A 22,422-nucleotide genomic window follows, 5' to 3' on the forward strand; every position below is an offset into this window, starting at 1 on the left:
AATATTTTAGCATCAAGTATTTTACATTAGAAGAACAGATACTGTACTTAACACATTTAAGTTACATTTGAGAGGAAAAGCACTCACAAAAGCAACAGGCAAATCACCAGAAATAAGCAAAGCAAAAATACACTAAGAAACCAAATACAAATTTATTTTCAAGAGAATCTTTAGCTTCTTGCCATAGGAGCTGTTTGAACCTCCCATCCCTTTAATTGTGGAGGCTACTTAAGAAATTCTGTCAGTCAGGACCAACACTGAAATACAACTATAGTAGTCCACTTTCAAAATTCTTGAAAACCCATTTAAGGATATCAGTAGGGGGTAAATTAAAGCTGTATGCATTAGGAAGCTAATAATTTGAAAAATGTACAGGGGCAATGAACCCTGAAGTTATCAAGCACTGAAATGACTAGAAAAGTGTTTTGTATAGTTGGAAGTAACTAAATACAATAAAGCTGTTGTAAAAAAAAAATTTACAACTATAATCTACTACACAACCTAACATAATATTAACCTTTGAAGTGTAACAAAATCTTGTAGATAAAACATTAATTTCTTATCATACACACTTTTTGGTGTAGGTATAGTGGAGAGGCAAAGCTAGCCTATATGATAGCAGAACTCAGAGTGCCCTTTAGTCATTCTTCATAAACACTGTTACTTGAATATACTTTTGTCAAATTCTAAATTTCATTGGACTCAAGTCTTCCACTCCAAGCATTTCTTGCACAAGAATTTCTCTAAGCATCTCCAAAAGGCTAGAACTTTCAGTGAAAAAATTAAGAGAAAGAACAGCTGTAATACTGTTTAAATTGTTATTTAAAATGAGGTGAAAAGGAGTTTCATATGGAAACTGGCAGACTGGAATCAACAACTCCCAAATCAGAACGGAAGCCGTGCTGTATCATGCTAAGCATGATATAAACAATACCTTTACCATTCTCATGAAAAAGTTACCCATATTTCAGTTCGTAAGCCACTGAAAACCTCAATTTGCACAACCTTCTAGGGAATTTTGGAGACTCTGGCTGTCAGGTACTATGAAAACTCATTACAACCAGAGCACACTCCACCCACTGGACACAGGATCCAAACAGGACTATCTGAAACTGCTCCTTGCACTTGGAAGTAACTGAAAATAAGGCCACTTATCTCCTCAGCTCCCTATGCTTTCTAGATGAAAAAGCCAAGACATTCTTGAATATAGAAAGACAAGAAAGAAGGAGAACATGCAAGGAAGTAGCAAGACATGAGCTGAGCAGGAAGGGATCAAGATCAGCAAGATGTTTTGAGAAGAAATGCATCAACATGTATAAAATTTACAAATATGCTACACATGAAGGAAGTTTTCCAGCTAAATTAAATATACACGTGCCCAATGCAAGGCTTAAATATTGTCTGAAGCCAAACACTGAAGCATGAACACAAAGAAATACTGAGCCTCAGAGCAAGGCAAGGGTCCCATGGAAACAACCAAGCAACTATGTAATGCAAAACTGTGTCAATGCCTACACACAGGAAGACCCAAATGAAAGCAATCTTCATTTGGGCATTTCTACCTTTTGGGTAATCTGCTTTTAAAGAGCCTGATGTTATTTTAGCATGGTGGCTTTGAATTTAATACCATAAGATTAAGCACAGCTCGCCAGCAAGATGCCTTGCCCAAAAATCTGGGCAGGAAACTTATTCTTTCTAAATTCCAGCCAGAGCAAATTAAGCTGAACTCCTCTGGGTGGGACAGGTGGAAGCACCACCCTGCAGCACACCTGCTGCCTGCCTTTGAGAAGCAAATTTACACACTGGATTCCTGAGCAGCTCTTTTGTGCTAAGAAGAATGTTCTACATATACAGATATACATATACTTTCAGCTTTTGTACATGCAAAAGATCAGACAGTGTTTGGGTAGCCCGCTACAAAGACAGACAGTCATTTGCCAAGAGGCCGCAGTTGTATAATATGGCTGCTCTGGGAATTATTTATCTAGATTATTAAAACAGAATCCATGAATAAAAGTAAGTGTCTTACAAAACTGAAGTGTTTCAGTTGGGTACCACCTTAAAATAACATGTTCTTTCTGCAAGCAGAATAAAAATATGCACTGAAATAAAGTAAGATATTGCAGTACCCCTTACAAATGTTACTCTCCGGCTTCCTAAAAGATGCAGAAAGTCATGTATACTTACTGTCCTCCTAAAGACTAAAAAATTTTTCATTAAGTTTTGGGACACAAAAATTAACGTCTGAAGTACCACATGTGTCACAATACCTATTAGTTAAATTGAACAACTTGAGAAGTATCCCTTGAACATTGCAGCATGGGCTGCATCAGTGCTGAATTCACTAGATGCCGGCTACCAAAAATCTCCTTGAAGACAGATATGGTTACAGACTACATTAATTTGGCTGACAAGAGCCTGCCTCTCACTCCATAAAAAACCAATTCAAGATTTAGACTAAGAAAACAAACAACTCTCTCCCAAAAAAACCCAACACAATCAATGTGTTGGAACATCTTCTACATTTTCTAGTCAGATCCTGTTCCAAAGATCAAAGAATCATTAATCTATTCAGAGCTACCTTTGGTGCAGTAACAGCTTTGCCGGAGCATTCAGTTATAAGCCATTCCTACCAGATCACACACAGGTAGCTACAAACCACAACTCTTGCTCAATCAAGAAAAGGATCAAAGCACCAAAAAGCCACAAGATCCAGACAGCAAACAGTTCACCTGCCTTTAAGAACTGCACGACCCTGCACACAACTACATACAGTAGACAGTGCCTTAGAGGACAACCTAATCTTAGATGACAAGGGCAGCGGCACATGCACACAAAAGCCACCATTTGTTTAGTTAGCCATCAGGAAGCACATTCAGCCAGGCAGCAGGAGGTCAGAGCTAGAGGACCTATTCAGTAGAGACTAAGGTCCCATCCCAGAAGCCTGTCCCTCCATAAATCTACAAGAGGGAATCTTAACTGAAAGCACTCTTCACCCCTTCCCTATGTGATCCATTCAGAACCAGAGTCCAGCACTAAGACATGAAGCTGCAAATATTTTATGACAGTTGCCACTGCAAAAAGAAACCAAAACCATTGTAAGTTTAAAGCGTAAAATGTTCTCCCCACTCTTGTGCAAGCTCCACTTGGGCATCCTCTTGACTGTTTTTTTGCTGGTCTCAATGTCTCTTTTCCATGCTTAGCTATGAGTATCTCCAGCTTTTTGAGAGAGCAAAGAACATGCAAGCATCCTAACCACAAGGCAAAGTATCTGACACAAGTTTATCCAGGGAAAAAAAAAACCACCATAATTTTGCCCCGTTTTTTATTATGAGACATGAAAAAAGTCTTGGCTTATAATCAAAAAATGTCTTTCCAACAACATCTATAAATATGTCACTACCTGTTAGCTGATAAACTACTAGTTGTTGTCTAGTCACAGTCTCCACCAGCTGAGGTTCTAAATTACCACTTCAGACTCCTTCTACAAGTTAGCTAAAGGCATTGCTCTTCCCAGACAATCCAAAAAGTAGCTATTTTGCAAATTAACAATAGGAATTCCAAATTTGACCAAGGCAGCTATGAAAATATTTCTAGCGTGTGAAAAATATTCAAATGACTCTACTTTCTGCAAACATTCTCATTTAAATATATGCACCTAATGTTCAGATAGGCTAATAAAAGGGTTCACAAGTTCTTACACAATGAACTGGCAGGTTTTATTCACAAGAATGTTCTGGAATATCTTTTGCTGTTTTTCCCCCATTCTAAATGTTTAATGCATTCCCCATCCCCAAACTGTATAATAAGTAGCTTGAATATAAACAGTGTTCACAATACCTTAGAGAGAGAGTGGGAAAGAGTAAGCACCAGCGCTCTTTTGCTAGAGTTCTGAAGAACATGTCAGTATGATCCTAACGGGCATCTGGAATAAAAATGCTTAGTTGTCCGTGTACATATGTAAATTTAGCAATACCTATCCTTTCGGACAGAAAATATATGCAGGACTCTCTACAAAGGAAAGTATAATTTCACAGTATAAGTTTCCACATAGTGCTCTGAAAATAGTCAGAGTAGCTTGGAAAAAGCAGAAATATCACTCCATCAAGAATACATTTAGTTAATCATATGGTTTTATTACCAAACTAAGCTGTTGCCACATGAAAGCATCAATTTTCCCCCAAAAGCTAGCAACCTTTGTCTTGCATCTCAATTGCCAACCACAATGCTACTGCATCCCAACACACATATATTTGCCATTACAGCAGTGAACCACACACATCTTCAAGCCAAGACAAGTCAGTAACAGATGAGGCAAAGGAAAGAAAAAAGGATGAGGGCAAATATTCACAGAGATCCCTATCATCATAATCTGATAGCAGGAAACTGTACAGCCCATAAGATCATTTGTTTCTAGGACATACTGCACAAGTATTACTTTCCTGTGCCACCTCTGAATGAGTAAGTAACCTGGTTGGGATGTCTATCTAATGTACCACATTCTCTGATTAAAAGAAGGCCTGCCAAGAGAGGAATTTTGAGGAGAATGACCGTGAAGGTAGTTACAACGAAAGAGGGGTTTGACAGTAAAACCTACCTGAAGTAACCTTTCTAGGCATCATCTTTGCATTTTCCTGCTGCTCCATGCATTACTAATCAGTGACCCACTGGAAACTTCAGCACCCATTGAAAAGCCTGGCAGGGTATTTGGCTTTCAATTCTTCTACTCAGTTTATTCCCAACACAAGTATATTCATCAGGCTTAGAAACAACTCTTGAACAAGGGCAGCCACTCAGCAATGAAATGTAAATTACTGACATGTGCTAAAACCTGGACTTGCCACTGCTAATGAGCACATTAAAGGAAAAAAGCTCACTAGATATTACTGCAACCTTTTCACTTAACCCTGTGTGTACTGAAAGCTGCAATTTAGCATCAATTAAAGAACCCATCTCTAAACAGTGAGACACTGTTCAGCAGGTGTATGCTTCCTACACAATTCTGATGTAAAAATTATGAAGATGGACAAACATGTGAAACACCCAATCAGAAATACGTGCACACTGATAGCAGCCTTATTTTTAATCTAAGTTTCACAAAACTGTCCAAAAGATCAGTTAAAAAAAAAAATCATACACACATCCCAACATACCTAAATCTCTAAGTTTAAAAAAATTAACAGTGTCAAATCTTAGGTCATAAAATAAAACGTGATTTGCTATCAACAAGCCCCAAGGTTAGAAGTCAACTTGCAGCAACTTTTCCCTTCCTATTATACTCACAGGGGGATGCAGACCCTGAGAAAAATCTTCTCCAAACAGTAGTGGCCTGCAGAGTCAGGGAAAACAGCACCTTTGCCTTGACAGCATCTGTGCAATGTAAGTCCCACCAAATATACAGTCACTCCAAATTTCAAAGCTTTTAATAATTCAGACTAGCAATGCTGCAAGAAACAACTGTAAACTTACATGCTGGAGAAGGAGGAGAGACAATGTTTGGTGAAAACCATGTCCCCCACCCCCTTTGTGTTTTGGGGGATGAAGGAAATTATTTAAAGATTATTTGGTTAATTAAGTTCTTGAAATACTTCTATTACATAACATTTTTAATAAGCATATATCATAAACAGAAGTCACACAGAACTGATTTTCAAAACCTAAATCAAGTACCTAAATCAGCCTAAATTAAGTATCCTGACGGTTCTGTCAAATACTAATTCAGCTATAAACAGGTTTAAAGGTTATCACTTTCAGTTGCTTATTTTTTCCTCTTATTCCCTATACCCCTCTCCCAAGCTACCACCCCTTTGAGTTTTCCTCCATTTCGAGTCAGGCAGAAACTCCTTAACTTGATTCTGCCAGAATCATCTGTATTAGCTTAAAGACTTTAATAGGGGAGTTGGGAGCAGGGGTGAGGTATGTGTTTAAACAAAGATAATTTTAACAGAACAGGGCTATGGAATGACCACACATACCGTCATTCCAGCACATCCAAGGAGGGCAATAACCCCTCATGGGGACAGACAGCAACAAACCACTGGGAGCAGTAATCTCTTCAGGCAGCTTGGTCACAGTCAGAACAGCAGTCTGACCACAGGCTAGTAACCTGATCTTCAGGAGCTGAACATATGGGTCGGCATTCAGGGAGCAAGTGAGAAGCAGATGCTAGGTTCTACACAAAACACATCACCTTACTTTAGGAAATAAGTTTTAGTATTTGTGTTAATTCAAAACTTCATTGCTGAAGACAATCCAGCCGCCAAGTATTTTAACTATTTTCCCCAAAAATACATGCGTAACAACTCTAGCAGGAATTGTTCAGTCAACCCAGTACTCTTAAGTTATCAGTGTTATTGATCACTATCATTCAGTCTGAAATAGAAATGAATGAAACATGCTGTGCAAATAGACAAAGCTTATTTGTAAGCCAACCTTCAAATAGAATTAAATATAAAATGAAAAGGCAAGTGCATTCATAATAATGAGTAGGAAGTCTTTTAAAAAAGTTCCAGGGAATTATTTAAAAGATTTGCAAAATAAACCACTAAACACAATTGGGCAGCTGCAAGTAATCTATTAAATTCTTACCCTTACCTGGGAGTCATCATTCCTGTTGCATGGGCTGAAGGCCTTCACTGACAAAAATAGACAAACCAGGTAAGTTACTATCAAATAGTGCTTATGTTGGTACATGTTCATAGATTTTGTTTGTTTGTTTGAGCATCTCTCCTATGAGGAAATGCTGAGAGAGCTGGGACTGTTCAGCCTGGAGAAGAGGAGGCTCAGGGGGATCTCATCAATGTATATAAATACCTGAAGGGAGGGTGCAAAGAGGACAGAGCCAGGCTCTGCTCAGTGGTGCCCAGTGACAGGACAATGGCAATGGGCACAAACTGAAACACGGGAGGTTCCCTTTGAACATCAGGAAACACTTTTTTTTTTATTGTGAGGGTGGTCAAGCACTGGCACAGGTTGCCCAGGGAGGTTGTGGAGTCTCCATCCTTGGAGACAGTCAAAAGCCGACTAGCCACAGTGCTGGCTGGCCCTGGGTGGCCCTGCTTGAGCAGAGGGATTGGACCAGATGACCCCCAGAGGTCCCCTCCAACCTCAAGCATTCTGTGAAATAAAGATTGTATTTGATATCTAAAGCAGAAATCAGGTCCAACTGCATTACGCATTCTACAACCACACAGTAAAAATATGCAACCAGCCTGAAGATATTGTAACAGAGCAGAAGATACTAACTGAATGGCTAAGAAGTTATCAAGTGACGTTAAACAGTTTAAATACTGCAAAACTTTAACTCTGACATGCCTGAACATAGCTTGCCCTGTATCCTTTACAGCTTCCACTGTTGCTATAACTGGTGGATCTATGCAACAGTAAAAAATCAAATTGAACTTTTCCCATGTTTCAATGCACTTGCAGTAACCAACCATATCTGGCATATTAGCAGCAATCCCCTCAAGATGCAGAGGTAACTGGAACAGTTCTCAGAGACCACAGAAAACAATGACCCCAGAGAGGCTAGATGACAACCTCCTCCCCAGGAAGCAATTCTGAAACGAGTGAATCCACAAGTGATCCTGTGGTATACTGAACAAACAAGTAGGTTAAGTCTTGTTGCTGTAGAAACTATTTAGAATATTTGAGCACTTTACAGCAGCAACATAACATACTGTACTGGTATTAAATACCTATAGAAAAGTTTTAATCAAGACAGATACAACAATATAAAAGGAACCAAGCTGCAGCATAAAATAAACCCTAAGTTTACAGAGCTTAAGATGAAGTTCTAATAATCCAACATGATCTTAAGTATTAACTTCAAGAAAATACTTCCTGAAGTAAGATTACAGTTAAAATACATACTTTGAAAAACAAAGCCCCCCCCCAAAAGAGTCTGCCCAGTCCAGGATAATAGGTGATCTTTAGAAGCATGTTAATCAAAAACCTTTCAGCTAACATCTTTTTCCACAGCTAATATAAAAATCGCTCAAATGCCTTTGAAAGAGTTGCCAGTCATGATTCTCCCTTCACGAAGCTCATTCCTGGTCTCAGTAAATCTATGAGGCGTCATGTATCAGAAAGTGATCTACCTTCTGATGCTTTTAGGAGACATTACTCCCCTAAAACTCAAACCAGAAAAACCAGCTAAAGGAGGGTGTGAATTCAGAATGAAGACTCAGCAGGGCATCTTCATTCTTAGAGAGGAAGACACAAATACATAGTATCACTTACTGCAACTTATAAGTGTCTTCAAGCTAAACACACTTCTACAAGTAAACAGAGAAACCTTTCCCCTTCCCTCAAAAGTAATTACCTCCTAGCCTAGAAAGACATTTAGTATGTTCATATCCCTCCTCATGTAACACATCAATATCAGTAACAAAAGCCCTTGTGTATGAAGATTTAAGAAGATATCTTTCTTGGCTAGTAAAGAGTAACTTCAGTAGACAGATTTTGGTTCATAACTTGCTGCAATTAGTTTTCAACTACAGAAGAGAACAGAGGAGAAAATAGAACTGGGAGAGGGAAAATGGTTCTATCACACATATCATCACTTCAATATATTTCAACTCTGTAGTAGTACACAAAAAAATCCATCCCACCACTAAGTTGCATTCATCTTTAAAGTCAGAATTAATTTTCTTGATATGCGTATTTTAGGAAGAATATATAGAAACCCTTCAGTATTCAATCTGCAATGTAAAACTACTGAACACAGATCATCCATCACTACAAAATACATTCTTTCTTAAAATGCAGGCAGAAAACAGAAGTGATTATTAAAGAAGCATTGTTTTTGTTGAATTCTAATCTGAAGCTTCATCTGCCTTGCCACAAAAGTAAATTAAAATCCACAAGGCAACAGGAGTTCTTATTTCAAAGACATATCATCTTTTAACTGTTTGGGTCTAATCCAACTCCATTGGTATCAATGGGACATTTAAAACTGATTTGGAAACAGAGAAGGAAATCACATTTTCAAGGTTACCACACTAGCTTACATCAATTATACTAGAATAGGTCAAATTAACAAGTCACCTTAGCTCAGAATGGACAGAGTTTGCCACAAGCAGACAAGCTTGTCTGCATTGCTGCAAATCAATAGTAGAATAAAAAGGCAGAAAGTGAAAGGAAACAGTAAAAAAAGAATTACTATCATTATGCTTGCAAGCCTTCTGTTATTGCAATGAGGAAAAACACAGGTATATACAGTTGTTAATATAATTGCAATTGTGGAAACAGAGCAAGAAGTTTTTATTCTCACAACCAGACATGGCAACAGTGAAAAAAGAAGACAGAACAAAGCATTTCAGAAGCAACGTGAAGGATTCCTGTAAGCCCGGAAATAAATGCTATTGCAGTGACACTGCATGTCAAGAAATAATGAATTTTTACAAATCAGGATTCCACAAATCCATTCATCTGCAGAACCACACACCCTAATAAGCGTGCCAAAGTGCTGCTGTTGAAAGGCATCTCATGGGAAGTATTAAATGACTTATGATAGTCCAGATAGGCAAAAATCACTCTAATATATTCTTTAATCACATGCACAGCATTAAATCATTCCAGAAGTCATGCAAGCCCACAGTTCATCCACTGAGAGTCTCAAGTTGCCAGACATTACTATTTAAATCAAGAGGTTTCATGTTTGTGTTTTTTCTGAGAACAGTTGCACATGTTAAAGCTTTCAACCTAATCCACTTTAAGAAAATACGTAGCTTTAAAAGAAACACAAGTTACAAATAAAGGCTTACTCTAACTGAAAAACAAATACAAATAGGTCAAGACTGCCATGTCAGAGGAAGTTGCCTAATCAGAAGATCAAGAAAAAACCACACTAAGATTATGGAGTTTAGGCAAAAGACTCAAAAGGAAGGAGAGCATTTTTGTCACAAACACCACAAATCTTTGGCAAAATGCTACCCCGTGTCTTTAAATACACGCATATAGGTTATACACATGTATATCCACAAGACCTGTGGATACGTACACTGAGACTTCTTTTTTTTTTTCCTTAGTTTAGACATAAGCCTGCACTTGAAAAAAGTACTCTAGCTATATACAGCAGTTGCTCAAGATACAGATTTGGAAGTTGCAATAGAGTAGAACTGGCATCAATTTGCTCTGTAGCGTTGGCAATCTTAAACAGGACACTGATGGCACAACGTAAGCCATCATATGCTTTTAGCAAAGGTCTATGAAGTTTTCTACAGTAAAGGAATAATACAGTCTTCCTACTTTCACACTAGGAAGTGTCTAAGCAGAGAGTTCGGATGACTCAATTTCATTTTCCTAGCTCACATGCACTAGCAGAGCACTAGTAATGTCTGACAAATACTGCCCATGATTTAATACGTGCACTATTTGTCCCTCCCATGGATTTCACACAACCTGATACTGACGATGATTTAATTCTTTTTTCTATGAAAAAAGTTTACTTGGGATTAAATACAAGAATACAAGTAACATTCAGAAGCATTCTGCCTCAGAACGGTAAGTAGTCACCCATCAACATTACAGGCTCATAGGCAGAGCTTTTCTGGGGGGCAAATTGCTGACCTGTTGACCTAGATGAGTACATTGCCTAACCTTTATTACCCAATAAGAGCATAGTCTCCAGTCTCCATCAAACAAAGCACCTTAAGCCATCACAGACAGTGGTGGTAGGCACTTTGCTGCTTTGGTAGGCAATGACATACTATGCATTGCAGGACAGAGTAAGAAACCCACATTAACAGCTCTGTCTGCCCCACTCCTTGAAGGATACAATCTCTGTCATAAGCAGCTTCTTGACACCAAGCTTCCAAAGCTGCCTTTTTTCAACCACCACTTTGCAGTCTGGAAAGCACAAATGCTAACCAGTCACATGAATTGCCAGGTAGGAAGCCAATGCATGTGAGAACAGCATGAGAATCATACCAAATGCTTCTCAAAAATGTAACATCCATTGAATCATGATAAAGGAACTTCACAATTTGCTTACAAATAACAGCGCCATGCACAACAATTGTAAGGAAATACTGCTGCCATTAAGAGTTTACATTTTGAAGGGTGACAATCCCATAATTAGCTGTGCATAGGGCCACGGATCCACTTGCACAAAGTTCTTCACAGGTCAGACATTTGTCACCTTACGGAAGATGACATATGTTACTTGTTCTACCTTTTCCATCTCAAACTTAACAGCCATTTACAAACATGTGATCAACCATTTCCATATATATTGTTTACCCATTTATTTCAGACAATACATTGTTGGGTTTTTTTAATTCCACCAAGAATGTTAATCTTGCTTCAAAGGTAAAGAGAAATAGCGCTGGCTGCTTTGTTCTCCCCTTAGTCATGCCAAACAGTAGTTGCCAAAGGGGCACAAAAGATGTATAAAACCAGGTTCCAGTAGGAACTCCGAAAAGGTCCATATCTTATTCCAAAATTGAATCCTTTTGTCCCACCCTTTTTACGGCTTCTATTGCAAGGAGGGCATTTTGGCAGAAGGTAGTGGCTGGCTTTTTTTGCATCAAGAAACAGAGCATCAGGATAGTATTGTCAAGGCTGCATTCAAAAGAAGAATATTCCAGATAAAGGTTGCATTTATAACCTTAACTCATCATTTTGAGATTATTTTATGCACAAATTCCATAGGTTTCTTGGGGAAAATACACCACAATGCACCACCTATGAGCTCTATCATATACATACATACAAGAGACCAAAATACACTGAAGATACAAATCCTGCAAACTGGTATTTTTCATACTACACTTTGCAAAGGAATAGCGTTCATTTAGCTGGGTTTTTTTAAAGCAGTAACTTCCCAAGGGACTTTTGTGGCAGAAGAGGAAGGGGAAGTTCACTTGTGTTTTTCTTTTAATTAAAAAGGGGGAAACCGATCCCATTATGAGCAACTGCAACACTGAGACACCATGCATCAAGGTTTAAGCTTCTAACCATTATCAGGAAGCAAGAACATATATAACCTCAACTACAGGAGTAAGACTCCTACTTGCTGCTAACATCAGCTAGACCACAGGAAGAAGCACTGACTCTGGAATAATGACTGTGCAACCCAGTCGCATGCTTGCTTTCTCTCACTCTTTCCTCCCCCATTCCCTTCTTCACCCTGGTAAGAAAAGGAGGAAATAGTCACTGGTACCACGGGCCAATCCCAAAGTATTTGACATGTGAAGAGACCTGACTCAGCGCTCCCACCCTCCACCACAACAGCTGCCCTGGAGTTTTGCAAGGAAGGAAAGGAAAATGGCAATTTCAGAAAAGTGTATCTTTCAACAACTGCCCAACCAAAAGGCTCATCTTAGTCTCAGGGCTTTCTCCCTGCCAAATTTCAAAGGCCTGCCACAGACAACTGAGGCAATAGAGATTCTCAGAAAGGGTCTGCTTTAATTTTATAGAATGGGAAACATCAAGCAAGCTAACCTAAATACAGAGGTCACTAGCAAATTTTTCTAAAATATGAAGGAACAAATTGTTCTTGTAGCTCTGATATTAGCAATTTATTTTTTTTCAATGTGGCAATAGATTTTAACTGCACCTTTTGATTTACGTCAATACTGAATATTATAGAATTATTCCTTGAAGGAAGCAAACTACTTACATGCAAATATATTTGCATGCATAAACTACAAGTAACAACTTATGTACTGAATTTTACAACTTCAATGTACAGATCATTTTTATATGGCACTGTAAGAGTTCCAAGTTGGATAGCTCAAATTTCTGAATGAAAAATCAGAATGCAAAGTAAGATTCTAAAGAACTACATTCACTTGCACAAACCCATGTTTTGTTATTCTACATAATAACTAATGTTATCAGCATTATCTTAAAAGTTTTTCAAAAGATTTCATACTAAAATACAAATCTTTAAGAAATTGACCTTAGGGCTTAAGAAATCTTTGACAGACTCACTTGATATAAATGCCATGGATCCCTTTTCTGTCAGCCATCAATATAAATGCCATGGATCCCTTGTCTGTCAGCCATCAACAGCAACCAGAATAGATACACACGAAGAGGGGACTGAATGCACCAACTTTTTTATTGGATCACAATGAACAACATGCCAGATATTCACCCACTGATTGTTTTTTGGAAATTTTGTTTTGGAAACAACAGACCATTTACTTGGGCTCTCCCCCATTCTAAGAGAGAACAAAATTAAGTCTCTAAAGAGGAAAAAAATAAAGACTGGTCATTTTCAATACTCTAAATGTATCTATCAAATTCTTCACAAGGACTGTCTGTATCTGTGTGCTATTCCATGAATCATTTAGGCAATAATGAACAAAAAGACATGCTTTTGTTCAAATCACGCACAGTGGGATTACATGTGAACTGACCCTCCATGTGTTAATTGAAGACAAAGCTTTGCTTTCAGCTCATTACCACTCTTACAGACAGATTGGCAAGTTTAGAAAGTTTAGTGTATTTCTGTTTCCGAATCTAGGTAGTTTGTTTTAAAAGTACAGATGCGTACCAGGAAATAAACCCAGGTTTCACAAGTTTCATCACTACTTTCACGGAAAAAGAACAAAATAGTGTATGTGCAAGGAAAGGGATAAGGAGAAAGAAAACAGAACAAAAACACATCTTTGGCAACTTCACAACAGTTTTGTAACATTTGTTACAGGCTTTAATAAAGAAAAGAAACAGCAGGCAAGTTTTCCTCCTAAATATATTAATCAGGGGGTCTTGAAAAAATATAAGCAGCCCTCAGTGAAAGAGGGACAGATCATTTCACCAATTCTCACTAGGGGTTTGATATTCTAGAGCCACTGACATGAAGGGAAGCATGATTATGTCTTAATTGAGACTTTAAATAGTGCATTTCAGAAAGCAAAGTAGAACTACCTTGTTTTATTATATTTTTAGAGAACAGAACACACCAGGTTTCCAAAACATAATTAAAAGCTATTTTGAAACTGTAGCACTAACCCAAACTTGAACATGCTTCTAGTCACCACATTTCAGGAATTCACTGTTCCAAGGATTTGAGTGAAAAGATGAGAAATAGGAAGGGGGAGGGGATTTACAGGAATGTTTGTACTTCTTCCATTTCTGCTTAATCCTGCCAAAAAAAGTGTTCAGGATTGTCATGTCACCAATATTGTAATTTACATCACCAAATAATAACCAGATTACTAGGAAATGTGCCCAGTTTAGAGTAATAGCTATCAAATTTCAAAGTCGGGCACCAAAATATAGAGCAAAATAGCATGAGCGAGCACTTCTGTTTCATTAATTTTTTTGTTATTAAAAAAACAGCAATTGCCAACTAAAGCCAGTTATCCTACTGGTCCAATCCAATGGGAACACAGTTTGTTATAAATTAAGCCAGGAATCTTCCCTCTAAAAAGAGGCTCTGGTACATGAAGCAGAACAGTGATAAAAGCAAGCTGCTAAACTGCATGAAAATAACATGTAAGAGATTACCCCAGATTTGGTAAATCCTGGCAAACACCAAGTGTTTAGAATTCCTTTCAACTTTAACATCACCACCACCCAGCAACCAGCAGGATGCATTCAGCATCACAGAGAACCTGGACCTGTTTTTATCTGGGGACTTTTAAAAAAGCACAGCAACTGCAAAGTATAAAAAAATTGAGATTTCATTCCCAAATAGTCTCCTTAATGAGCAGGTGGTATTCTCTCACACCAAATAACCAACTAAATAGTAACGGTCTGTAGTACAATCAGAACTCAAGCCAAAAGAGACATAGTCAAGGAAGAGATGTGGAAGCAAGAGCTAGTCCACAAATGCTAAGAACAAAAGAGCTATCATTTTATAGAATCACACTCCTCATCTGTGTTTTCTACTCTGAATCAAAAAGGTGAAAATTACTCTCAAAACCAGCAACGAATTTATCTTACTGCCTGTAAAACAAGGTGTTTTTCAGCTATATGGTTCGATTACTCCGTAACAAAGTTGGTAGCTGCAACAGCTTTTCACTGGAAATTTCAGCATATGTGCTTTTCCTTATTCTCAGCGAAACCAATAAACTGTGACACATGATCTGCAGTGACTACACATACTGCATCCACTCAGGACTTTGCTCAAACATTGTGCATGTAACTTTCTCCTAGCACTGTTCAAATTTATAAGCAGCTGCATGAAAGTTTTTGGAAAAAAAAAAATAAATCAGTAAAAAAAAGGCCACATATCCGTTTCTGTGATATACGAAAACCCCACTGAAGTAAAGAGGTTGTGAATAATAATTTTTATAAATTCAGACATGAAGTGAAAACAGCACCCTCTTGACTCTCTTTGGTCCTTTCAGAGAATGCAGTTCCACAATACATGACCACCAGCAGAGAAGCCAGTTTTTAAACAGCTTTCTATTCCCATCCTGAAAGTGCAGTTCAGCACCTTCTCAGGGCTGCTGATACAGCTGTTCACCAGCTGTGCTACGAATCACCAAAATGATCACTTAAAAACAGATACTGTTAACCTAGATCATTTCAGTGACCCAGTTTTACAGAGCAGCCTCACAAACAGTACAGGCACAAGTGAAAATGCCAAAAGGTTCTTACATCCTTGGTAAAGTTCTCACCAGCAGGCACCTCCCCTTCTCCCAAAAGAAAACACAGGCTGCAATTACACCCTCAAAATGCAAGAAATCCACATGCACAGAAAGCACTCTGAAGTCTCCTATCTTAAGGTATCTTTTAGATCTGCCTTGAATTGGTATCTTGATTTCCTCGTATACCTTGGAATGAATATATGCCACCTAGTGCATCATTCACAGCCAAGCAAATAGAAATAACTTACCAAACGCCTCGCAAATTCTTTATTTTCTGAGAGAAATCCATATCCTGGGTGTACCTTAAAAAAAAAAAAAAATTTCAAGCTGATTGAGTTCCGAAGCCAGACACCAAATTCCCTGCACCCTTTCAGATTCTGGTCAATGTGAAGTAGACCACTAAGCATTTGAATTAGTTGAATACCTTAAGAAACTGTCTTAACACACTGATTTATCTGTCCTAAGTCAAGCTGTAAAGACTCACTGGTTGAACTGCTATTTCTGAAACAAACATTCCTTACTTAACGAGGGAGGAAGGTACTGTTTGGAGAGCAATGGACACACTCCCTTTGGTGTTTTGCCTTCTGCTCTAACTATTTTGCCACGTTTATCTCATTCCACATATATGCTCATTCACACTCTTCTCAGTAACCAGTATAAAGTATTCCTCATCCCAAAATATTTCTAGTACTGATCACAACAGTGGTCTTAAGGTCCACAGCCATAAGCCTCCTCTACCTCTAGCGACCCTTGCTGGAGAACATAGTTTACTGTCTCATTAGCCTAAACCATGCACCCTTATGTGCCTAGTTTGCTATTCACACCCCAATATACACCCAGCATAATTACTTGAGAGGAGTGTGAGAAAGAGTTTTCATTTTACTTTTTGCAGTTCGCATAAGGTTCTTGATCCAATATACTCTGAGAGACAAAGCATAAGCCATTTTATTCCCCTTTTTTAAAGAGCCTGAACAACTGGGTTCCATATTCAGAAACTCAGAGGGAACGAAGTAGGTTTTTCCTTATATGAAAGTTTTCGGCCCCTGAAAGCACTATACCAAAACATCTTCTTTGAAAGAAATTACAATGCTGATCCAAACTGTTCCAGGGTAATTAGTGTTGCTCATATACACCCATCAAATTTTATTTTAATAAATGCTTTGTGTACAGTAGCTCTGAATAATACATTTATTTCACTGACAGAACAAAGAACATTAGGCATGTGAACATGACTACACATTAGTTTTTCCAACCAATTCCTGCTAAGCTTTGAATCTCTGGCCAGTCTGGAGGGAGAAAGGCAGAATAGCCCATATTTACACATATAAGCTAACATGCATTTTGTAAACATTCTGAAACAAAAATAATTATGGGATGCACCATTTACCTTACCTTCCTGCAAATAACATTTCTATAATTTAGAAACTGATTCAAACTAAGTTTAAGCAAAAGCCTTTTTGGACACACTTTGTAAAACGTTCAAAAAAGCCATTATGGCATATAAAGGGTTAGTGCTCAAAACTAATTGGGATTTTTTTTTTTCCCCCAGCAAATTTGGAAATGAACTGAAGCTGCTCCCTGGTGTGAAAGCTGAATCCAGCAGCCACCTGCAGGATCAGCGACCAGCACTGCCAGATGCTACAAAGCCTTTGATTTCCAGTAGCGATTTCAGACACATTTAACTCATGTGACATGAACTAACTGGAATAGCATATTCAATCACTTCCCCCCCACACCTTTAAAAAAAAATACAAACTCTGGCTTTTCTGCTTTCTATATATGAAACAGCTGCAGCAGATAGACTCATTCAGACTCACAGCTTGGGCCCTGGTTTTCTTAATGACTTCCATGATGGCATCCATGTTGAGGTAGCTTTTGCTGGTGGGAGCTGGGCCAACACAGACAGCTTCGTCCGCCATTTTCACATGAACCTGAAGAGGCAATATTCTGCATTAACAGATGCTCCCAGCGAAAATAATTACCATCACCCTGAAATATGCACACAAATCTGATTGTTTCAAAGGTAATTTACATACTATAACCACTCTAAAATACACACTGAAATTACCAACATTGACATACAAGAACTCACACAATAACATTAAATCTCATTTCATTTAACTCCGAGCTTAAGTCACTGTCAAAATGTTTTATTATTCCAATAAATTACTTTGAATTTGATTAAATAAAATCATGACAAATATAATTTCAGCTTCCTATACTGATCATCTATATGTAAATTCAGACTAAAAACTACTTTGTTACATGTAACCAGGGTAGTCTAATATCTTAATACTTAATAACAAACATTCATGACCAGTTCTAAGCAGGCTCCCCAGGAAGTTGGGGATAATTAGAGTGAATTGAATGAAGGGATGCAGTGAGTGTCCCTGCACAGCATCAGGTCAGCACCATGCACAAATTAAAGCCTATGACTAAAGAGTTCAATATCACTACACGTGAACCAGAAAATCTTGAGAATTATTTAAGCAGGCTCATGTTTGATTCCTAATCCATTGTATCCTCATTTATATGCATTTGCCAAACATTTTTTAGTCAAATTGAACTATACAAAAGGGACGAGCACTTCCAACATTTTGCCGGGAATAATAAAATAGCTAGGTTTGAAGTTAGAAGTTAGGTTTAAAGTTAGAAGTCTACTTACAACTCATATGCATGCTTACCTTGAAGAAAAAGTTACTAAAGTTTAGATTGGTTTTCAACATGTTTTCAGAGTTCAGAATACTTTTCCTTTAAAGATACAGACAGACCCGAGAAACAAATCAATCATTTTTTCCTCATTCTGCTCTCCTTTTGTGAGATCCCTTTCAGTATGTATTTAAGAAAGCATGACACTGCTTAAACTGTGTAAGATTATATTAGCTATGTGCCAGTAAGACTTGTTTATACTGACAGTTTGACATTTCCAATGCTCACCCAATTTTAAAAGTTATTTTTATTAAATATTTTATATCATCTTCAGCATTTGAAACTGAGAATACATTGTTTAAAAAGGGTGTTCTTTTAGAAAATGAGTATTCACATACATGAAATTTAAAATATTTTAGTTTATGAACACAGAATTTTGTTCTTTGTGAAAAGGAATTTTATTTTCAAGTAGCATGAAGGCTGTCAAGTATGACAAGCTAAGGTTAGAAGTAATGTATCCACTGGCTCATATATATATATATACAGTATATACTACTGGCTCATTCAGAAGAAACAAGGCCAGAAAAAAAAAAATCATCTAGAAACAGTGGCCAGCAGTAATCAAACAATATTTTGAATAATACAATGAGAAATAAATATACAGGTAAGTATATCAAACGTATAACAAGGACAGGAGTCACTTATTAAGCATTTTACTTTTTTCTTCATTTTTATTGACATTTTTCTGAACTTTGCAAAAGTTAATCCTATCACCAGGAAGGAACATTAACTTGCTACCCAATTCCAAGTTTCTTTCTGGGGCCATCTCTTAAATAGCTCTGAATTTGCTGTATACTCGAGTATATGAGAGTTCGCATAACCCCCTGGAATCGCCACATTTCACATTTCAATTATTGCTTCTGTAAAGTCACAACGGTTTTATTTTACCACTACAGCATTAGCCTCACATTAAAAACAAAGCAAAACCTAAAAACCCTAAGCACTAGCACAGACAATCATGCAGCAGGATTTTAATGCTTTTTAGTAAGTACACCTCAGCAACTTAAGTCAGTAATCTATTTTGATCAAATGCTATCAAGATTAGCCTGTCTGTCATCCTTCCTGGAGCACTAAGTACAAGAAACAGCATGGCCCTTGGACATTCGCACAATCAATTTATATACTTAAAGTTGTTGTTTTGAATTCCAACATGGTTTACATGTCTAAAACAGAGTTATTCAAGCTTAAGCATAGTTAAGCATGTATGTTTTACAAAACCAAAAGCTTCCTTATAGAAAAGGACTAACTTAATATAGTTAGTTATTTTTAGGTATCAAGAGAAAAAACCCACACACGTCTCACACTGAGACACCAACAGTCCTACTAGTACCAGAAGTAGCCATAGAAGATACTGCAAAACCATTGGTTTTATACATATAAACAGTCTTGTGCGCTTTTCCCACGACATTTTCTCCTCCCTTCTGAAATGTTTCATTGTTACTTAAACTCTTTGGAGTTTTGACTCTTTCTGTCCCACGTTGCCCTGTAATCTGGCAAATCCATTTCTTCTTGTTTACCTTACTGCAAGTTGTTTGTGCCTTCTCTAATTCAGTGCCAGTTCAGCCTTGCATACACCCCAATATACCACACACGGATATAACAAAACAGCAAAACAGTAGCCATATCACGTTCATGTTACCTGATACACTGCCACAGAGCACCAAGCAAATCTCTAGAGGACAAGAAAGAAGTCTCCATTCCTCCCCACTAGTTCAAAACCTCCAGATTTTCAGGTTCCAGTGGCAGCTCTTCAATCTATGGATCCTTCTCATATCTACTTTTTTATAAATATGATTAAACCAGTCCACATATAATCTGGAAATAGAGATCTGTTTCTTCTTAGTGATTCATGATAACAATTCCCCTCTCTAAGCATTTAATTTCTTTCACAATGCACTGTAGTTCATGCAGAATACTCCAAATACCATAACACAAATACATTACAGAATTTACAGTATAGTATATAGAAACATAATTACACTACCCATAATTACTAGCAAACATTATAACAAAAGCCATCATCTGAATCTACATGACAGCTGAAACTCAGCTTACTACCAAGTGGTACACAATTCACACAGTAATTCACTAAGCCTTTTCTTCTGCAGAAGCTGACTTATAAGGCAGTATTTCTAGACAGTCCAAAGAATCTAGTAACTCCCCTTCCTCAAGCACTACAAGTTTCAAATATACTTATTTTCAAATTCAAGGGTTGCTTAAGTGCTTAAATCACACAATGCTAGGTACTCAAAACTTGTCCCTAACTTACCACAGCTAAAACTTCAGAACTTTTCCCTTCTCTGTTTTATTTTACAAAAACAACGTCAACAAAACAAAGCAGCAAGTCCCAGGAGTTTCTTGAAGGAATGCAATTCCTTCATAAATGTTGGAATTGACCCTGCAATCTCAAGCATGAATGGATAACAACAAAGGCTGGAAAAGCAGACAAACCTTAAAGTGCTTAATGGTTTATACTGCAAGTTTTAATCATATTGGGCTACCTGTGCCTCAAAAGATACATTTCAAGCAGCTACAAGGACCTGTTATGTTAGAGAATACAAACAACTAGAAATCATGAAAAGACACAGCTTATTTGTGTAAAAGCAGTTTAATTTCTGTAAAAGTTGTATATTTGAAGTAGTGTATTTCATAAGGGCTAATTATATTGCAGCAACAACAGAAATAAGACAAGAGATTCACCAAAACCTACTGAACCATCATTTTACAGAACCTCCACCTAATTCAAAAACTACAGACTAAATTTGTCATCTGAATCCCTGTATAGGTTTCTTACACCTTTGGAAATCCAAACCCAAATCAGTCACAAACACGCAACCAGCCCATCACAGCCTCTTCGGCTCTGCTTCTATGACAAATAAGCTACTAATAAGACTCTGGATTTAACAAGGAGTCCTAGCAGAAGAACATTGGAATGAATACTCTTAAATAGTGTAACTACTTTTGGATTAAGGTACAAAGACAGCTGGACACAATTTGAAGTACAACAATGATTTTATTGCACAATTCTTCATGACCACATACAGATAACAAGAACTAGCTCAAGTCCAACAAGCTTATCAATTCAGAAGCAAACCACACAAAAATGGCCACCTGTTTCCAAAGGTCGCTTAGGTCCAGGAGCCACCTTCATGGCGAGGTACCTAAACCAGTAAATCCTGCCAGATCTTTACACAGGAACACCTTTGTGTTTCTTCACTGCATTTCCAGCAAATAGGCGCGTAAAGCAAGGAGTCCATCAGGGCTGATTAGCCAGCCATTTTCGGCCTGGACTGGTTCCAAGCGCTGCTCCAGGCTGCAGCAGCTCTCAGGGTGCAGAGTGCGGTAAGGAGTAACAACAGTAGCAGTGATTGGTTTTGGAGATCCTTCTTCGACATCATGTTTCAGTATTTCAGGAGGATTTATAAACCAGGTTTGGTGCCAGAGCATGGCATCATATCCCAGAAGAGAAATATGCCCATAACCCAAAATTTTGGATATAAGCACCACAAAAATACTCAATATCCGCTTTACAGGAGATAACCCAATTTAGAAGGACTGCACTGAATCAGAGCTAGTAAGTACCCAAATTACCTACATTTTGTTAGCTCTCCTTTACCCTGGAGGGTGGCACATGTACTAATTTGACAGCAGCATGATCTCTTGCCCAGCCATACTCTGAATTTACTGAATTATCCCCTTAATCAAACCTGTATCTCAAATAATAATCATTGAGAGATCAAAATTAATAGCTTACTACCTAAAATATACATAGCACTCCTAGAGATGTTCTGTTTAACACAGCAGAATCAAGGTAACCTTCTCCAGGAGTCATTCGACTGCTGTAGATTGCTAGTTGAAATCTATATTATAAACAAGTCACATTTACATATGCATGCCCCTAAACATTTAAACACAGAAGTTTTCTTGGTATGCAAGTAGAATGTCTGAAAAATTATTTTAAGGCAAAGAACTAAACCACTTATTTTCAATGCATATGCAATGTATAAAACAATCAAAAACACTAAGATAATTTACAGATCCCTAGCATTATAATTATTCAGCTACTCCAGAGTTTTTTACCTTCTTATGGATCCGATTCATGACAGAAGTACTTTTCTCCCCAATTTGTTTTATAGTGATTCTCATCTACTAATTCCAAAAA

At 37.7% G+C, this 22,422-nt stretch overlaps 1 protein-coding gene across 3 annotated transcripts in view; it reads right to left on the reverse strand.

The window, feature by feature from the left end:
• PCCA (propionyl-CoA carboxylase subunit alpha) overlaps positions 1 to 22,422 on the reverse strand; it is a 301,407-nt gene that overhangs the window by 234,857 nt on the left and 44,128 nt on the right. For all 3 annotated transcript variants that reach the window (XM_052785694.1, XM_052785695.1, XM_052785696.1), the window contains 2 exons: positions 17,369 to 17,482; positions 15,800 to 15,853 (listed from right to left, as the gene is read on the reverse strand). In XM_052785694.1, the coding sequence (XP_052641654.1) occupies positions 15,800 to 15,853; positions 17,369 to 17,482 (168 nt within the window). The remainder of the gene's footprint in view (positions 1 to 15,799; positions 15,854 to 17,368; positions 17,483 to 22,422) is intronic.

Source organism: Harpia harpyja, chromosome 4 (assembly GCF_026419915.1).
Source record: "Harpia harpyja isolate bHarHar1 chromosome 4, bHarHar1 primary haplotype, whole genome shotgun sequence".
Taxonomy (NCBI): Eukaryota; Metazoa; Chordata; class Aves; order Accipitriformes; family Accipitridae; genus Harpia; species Harpia harpyja.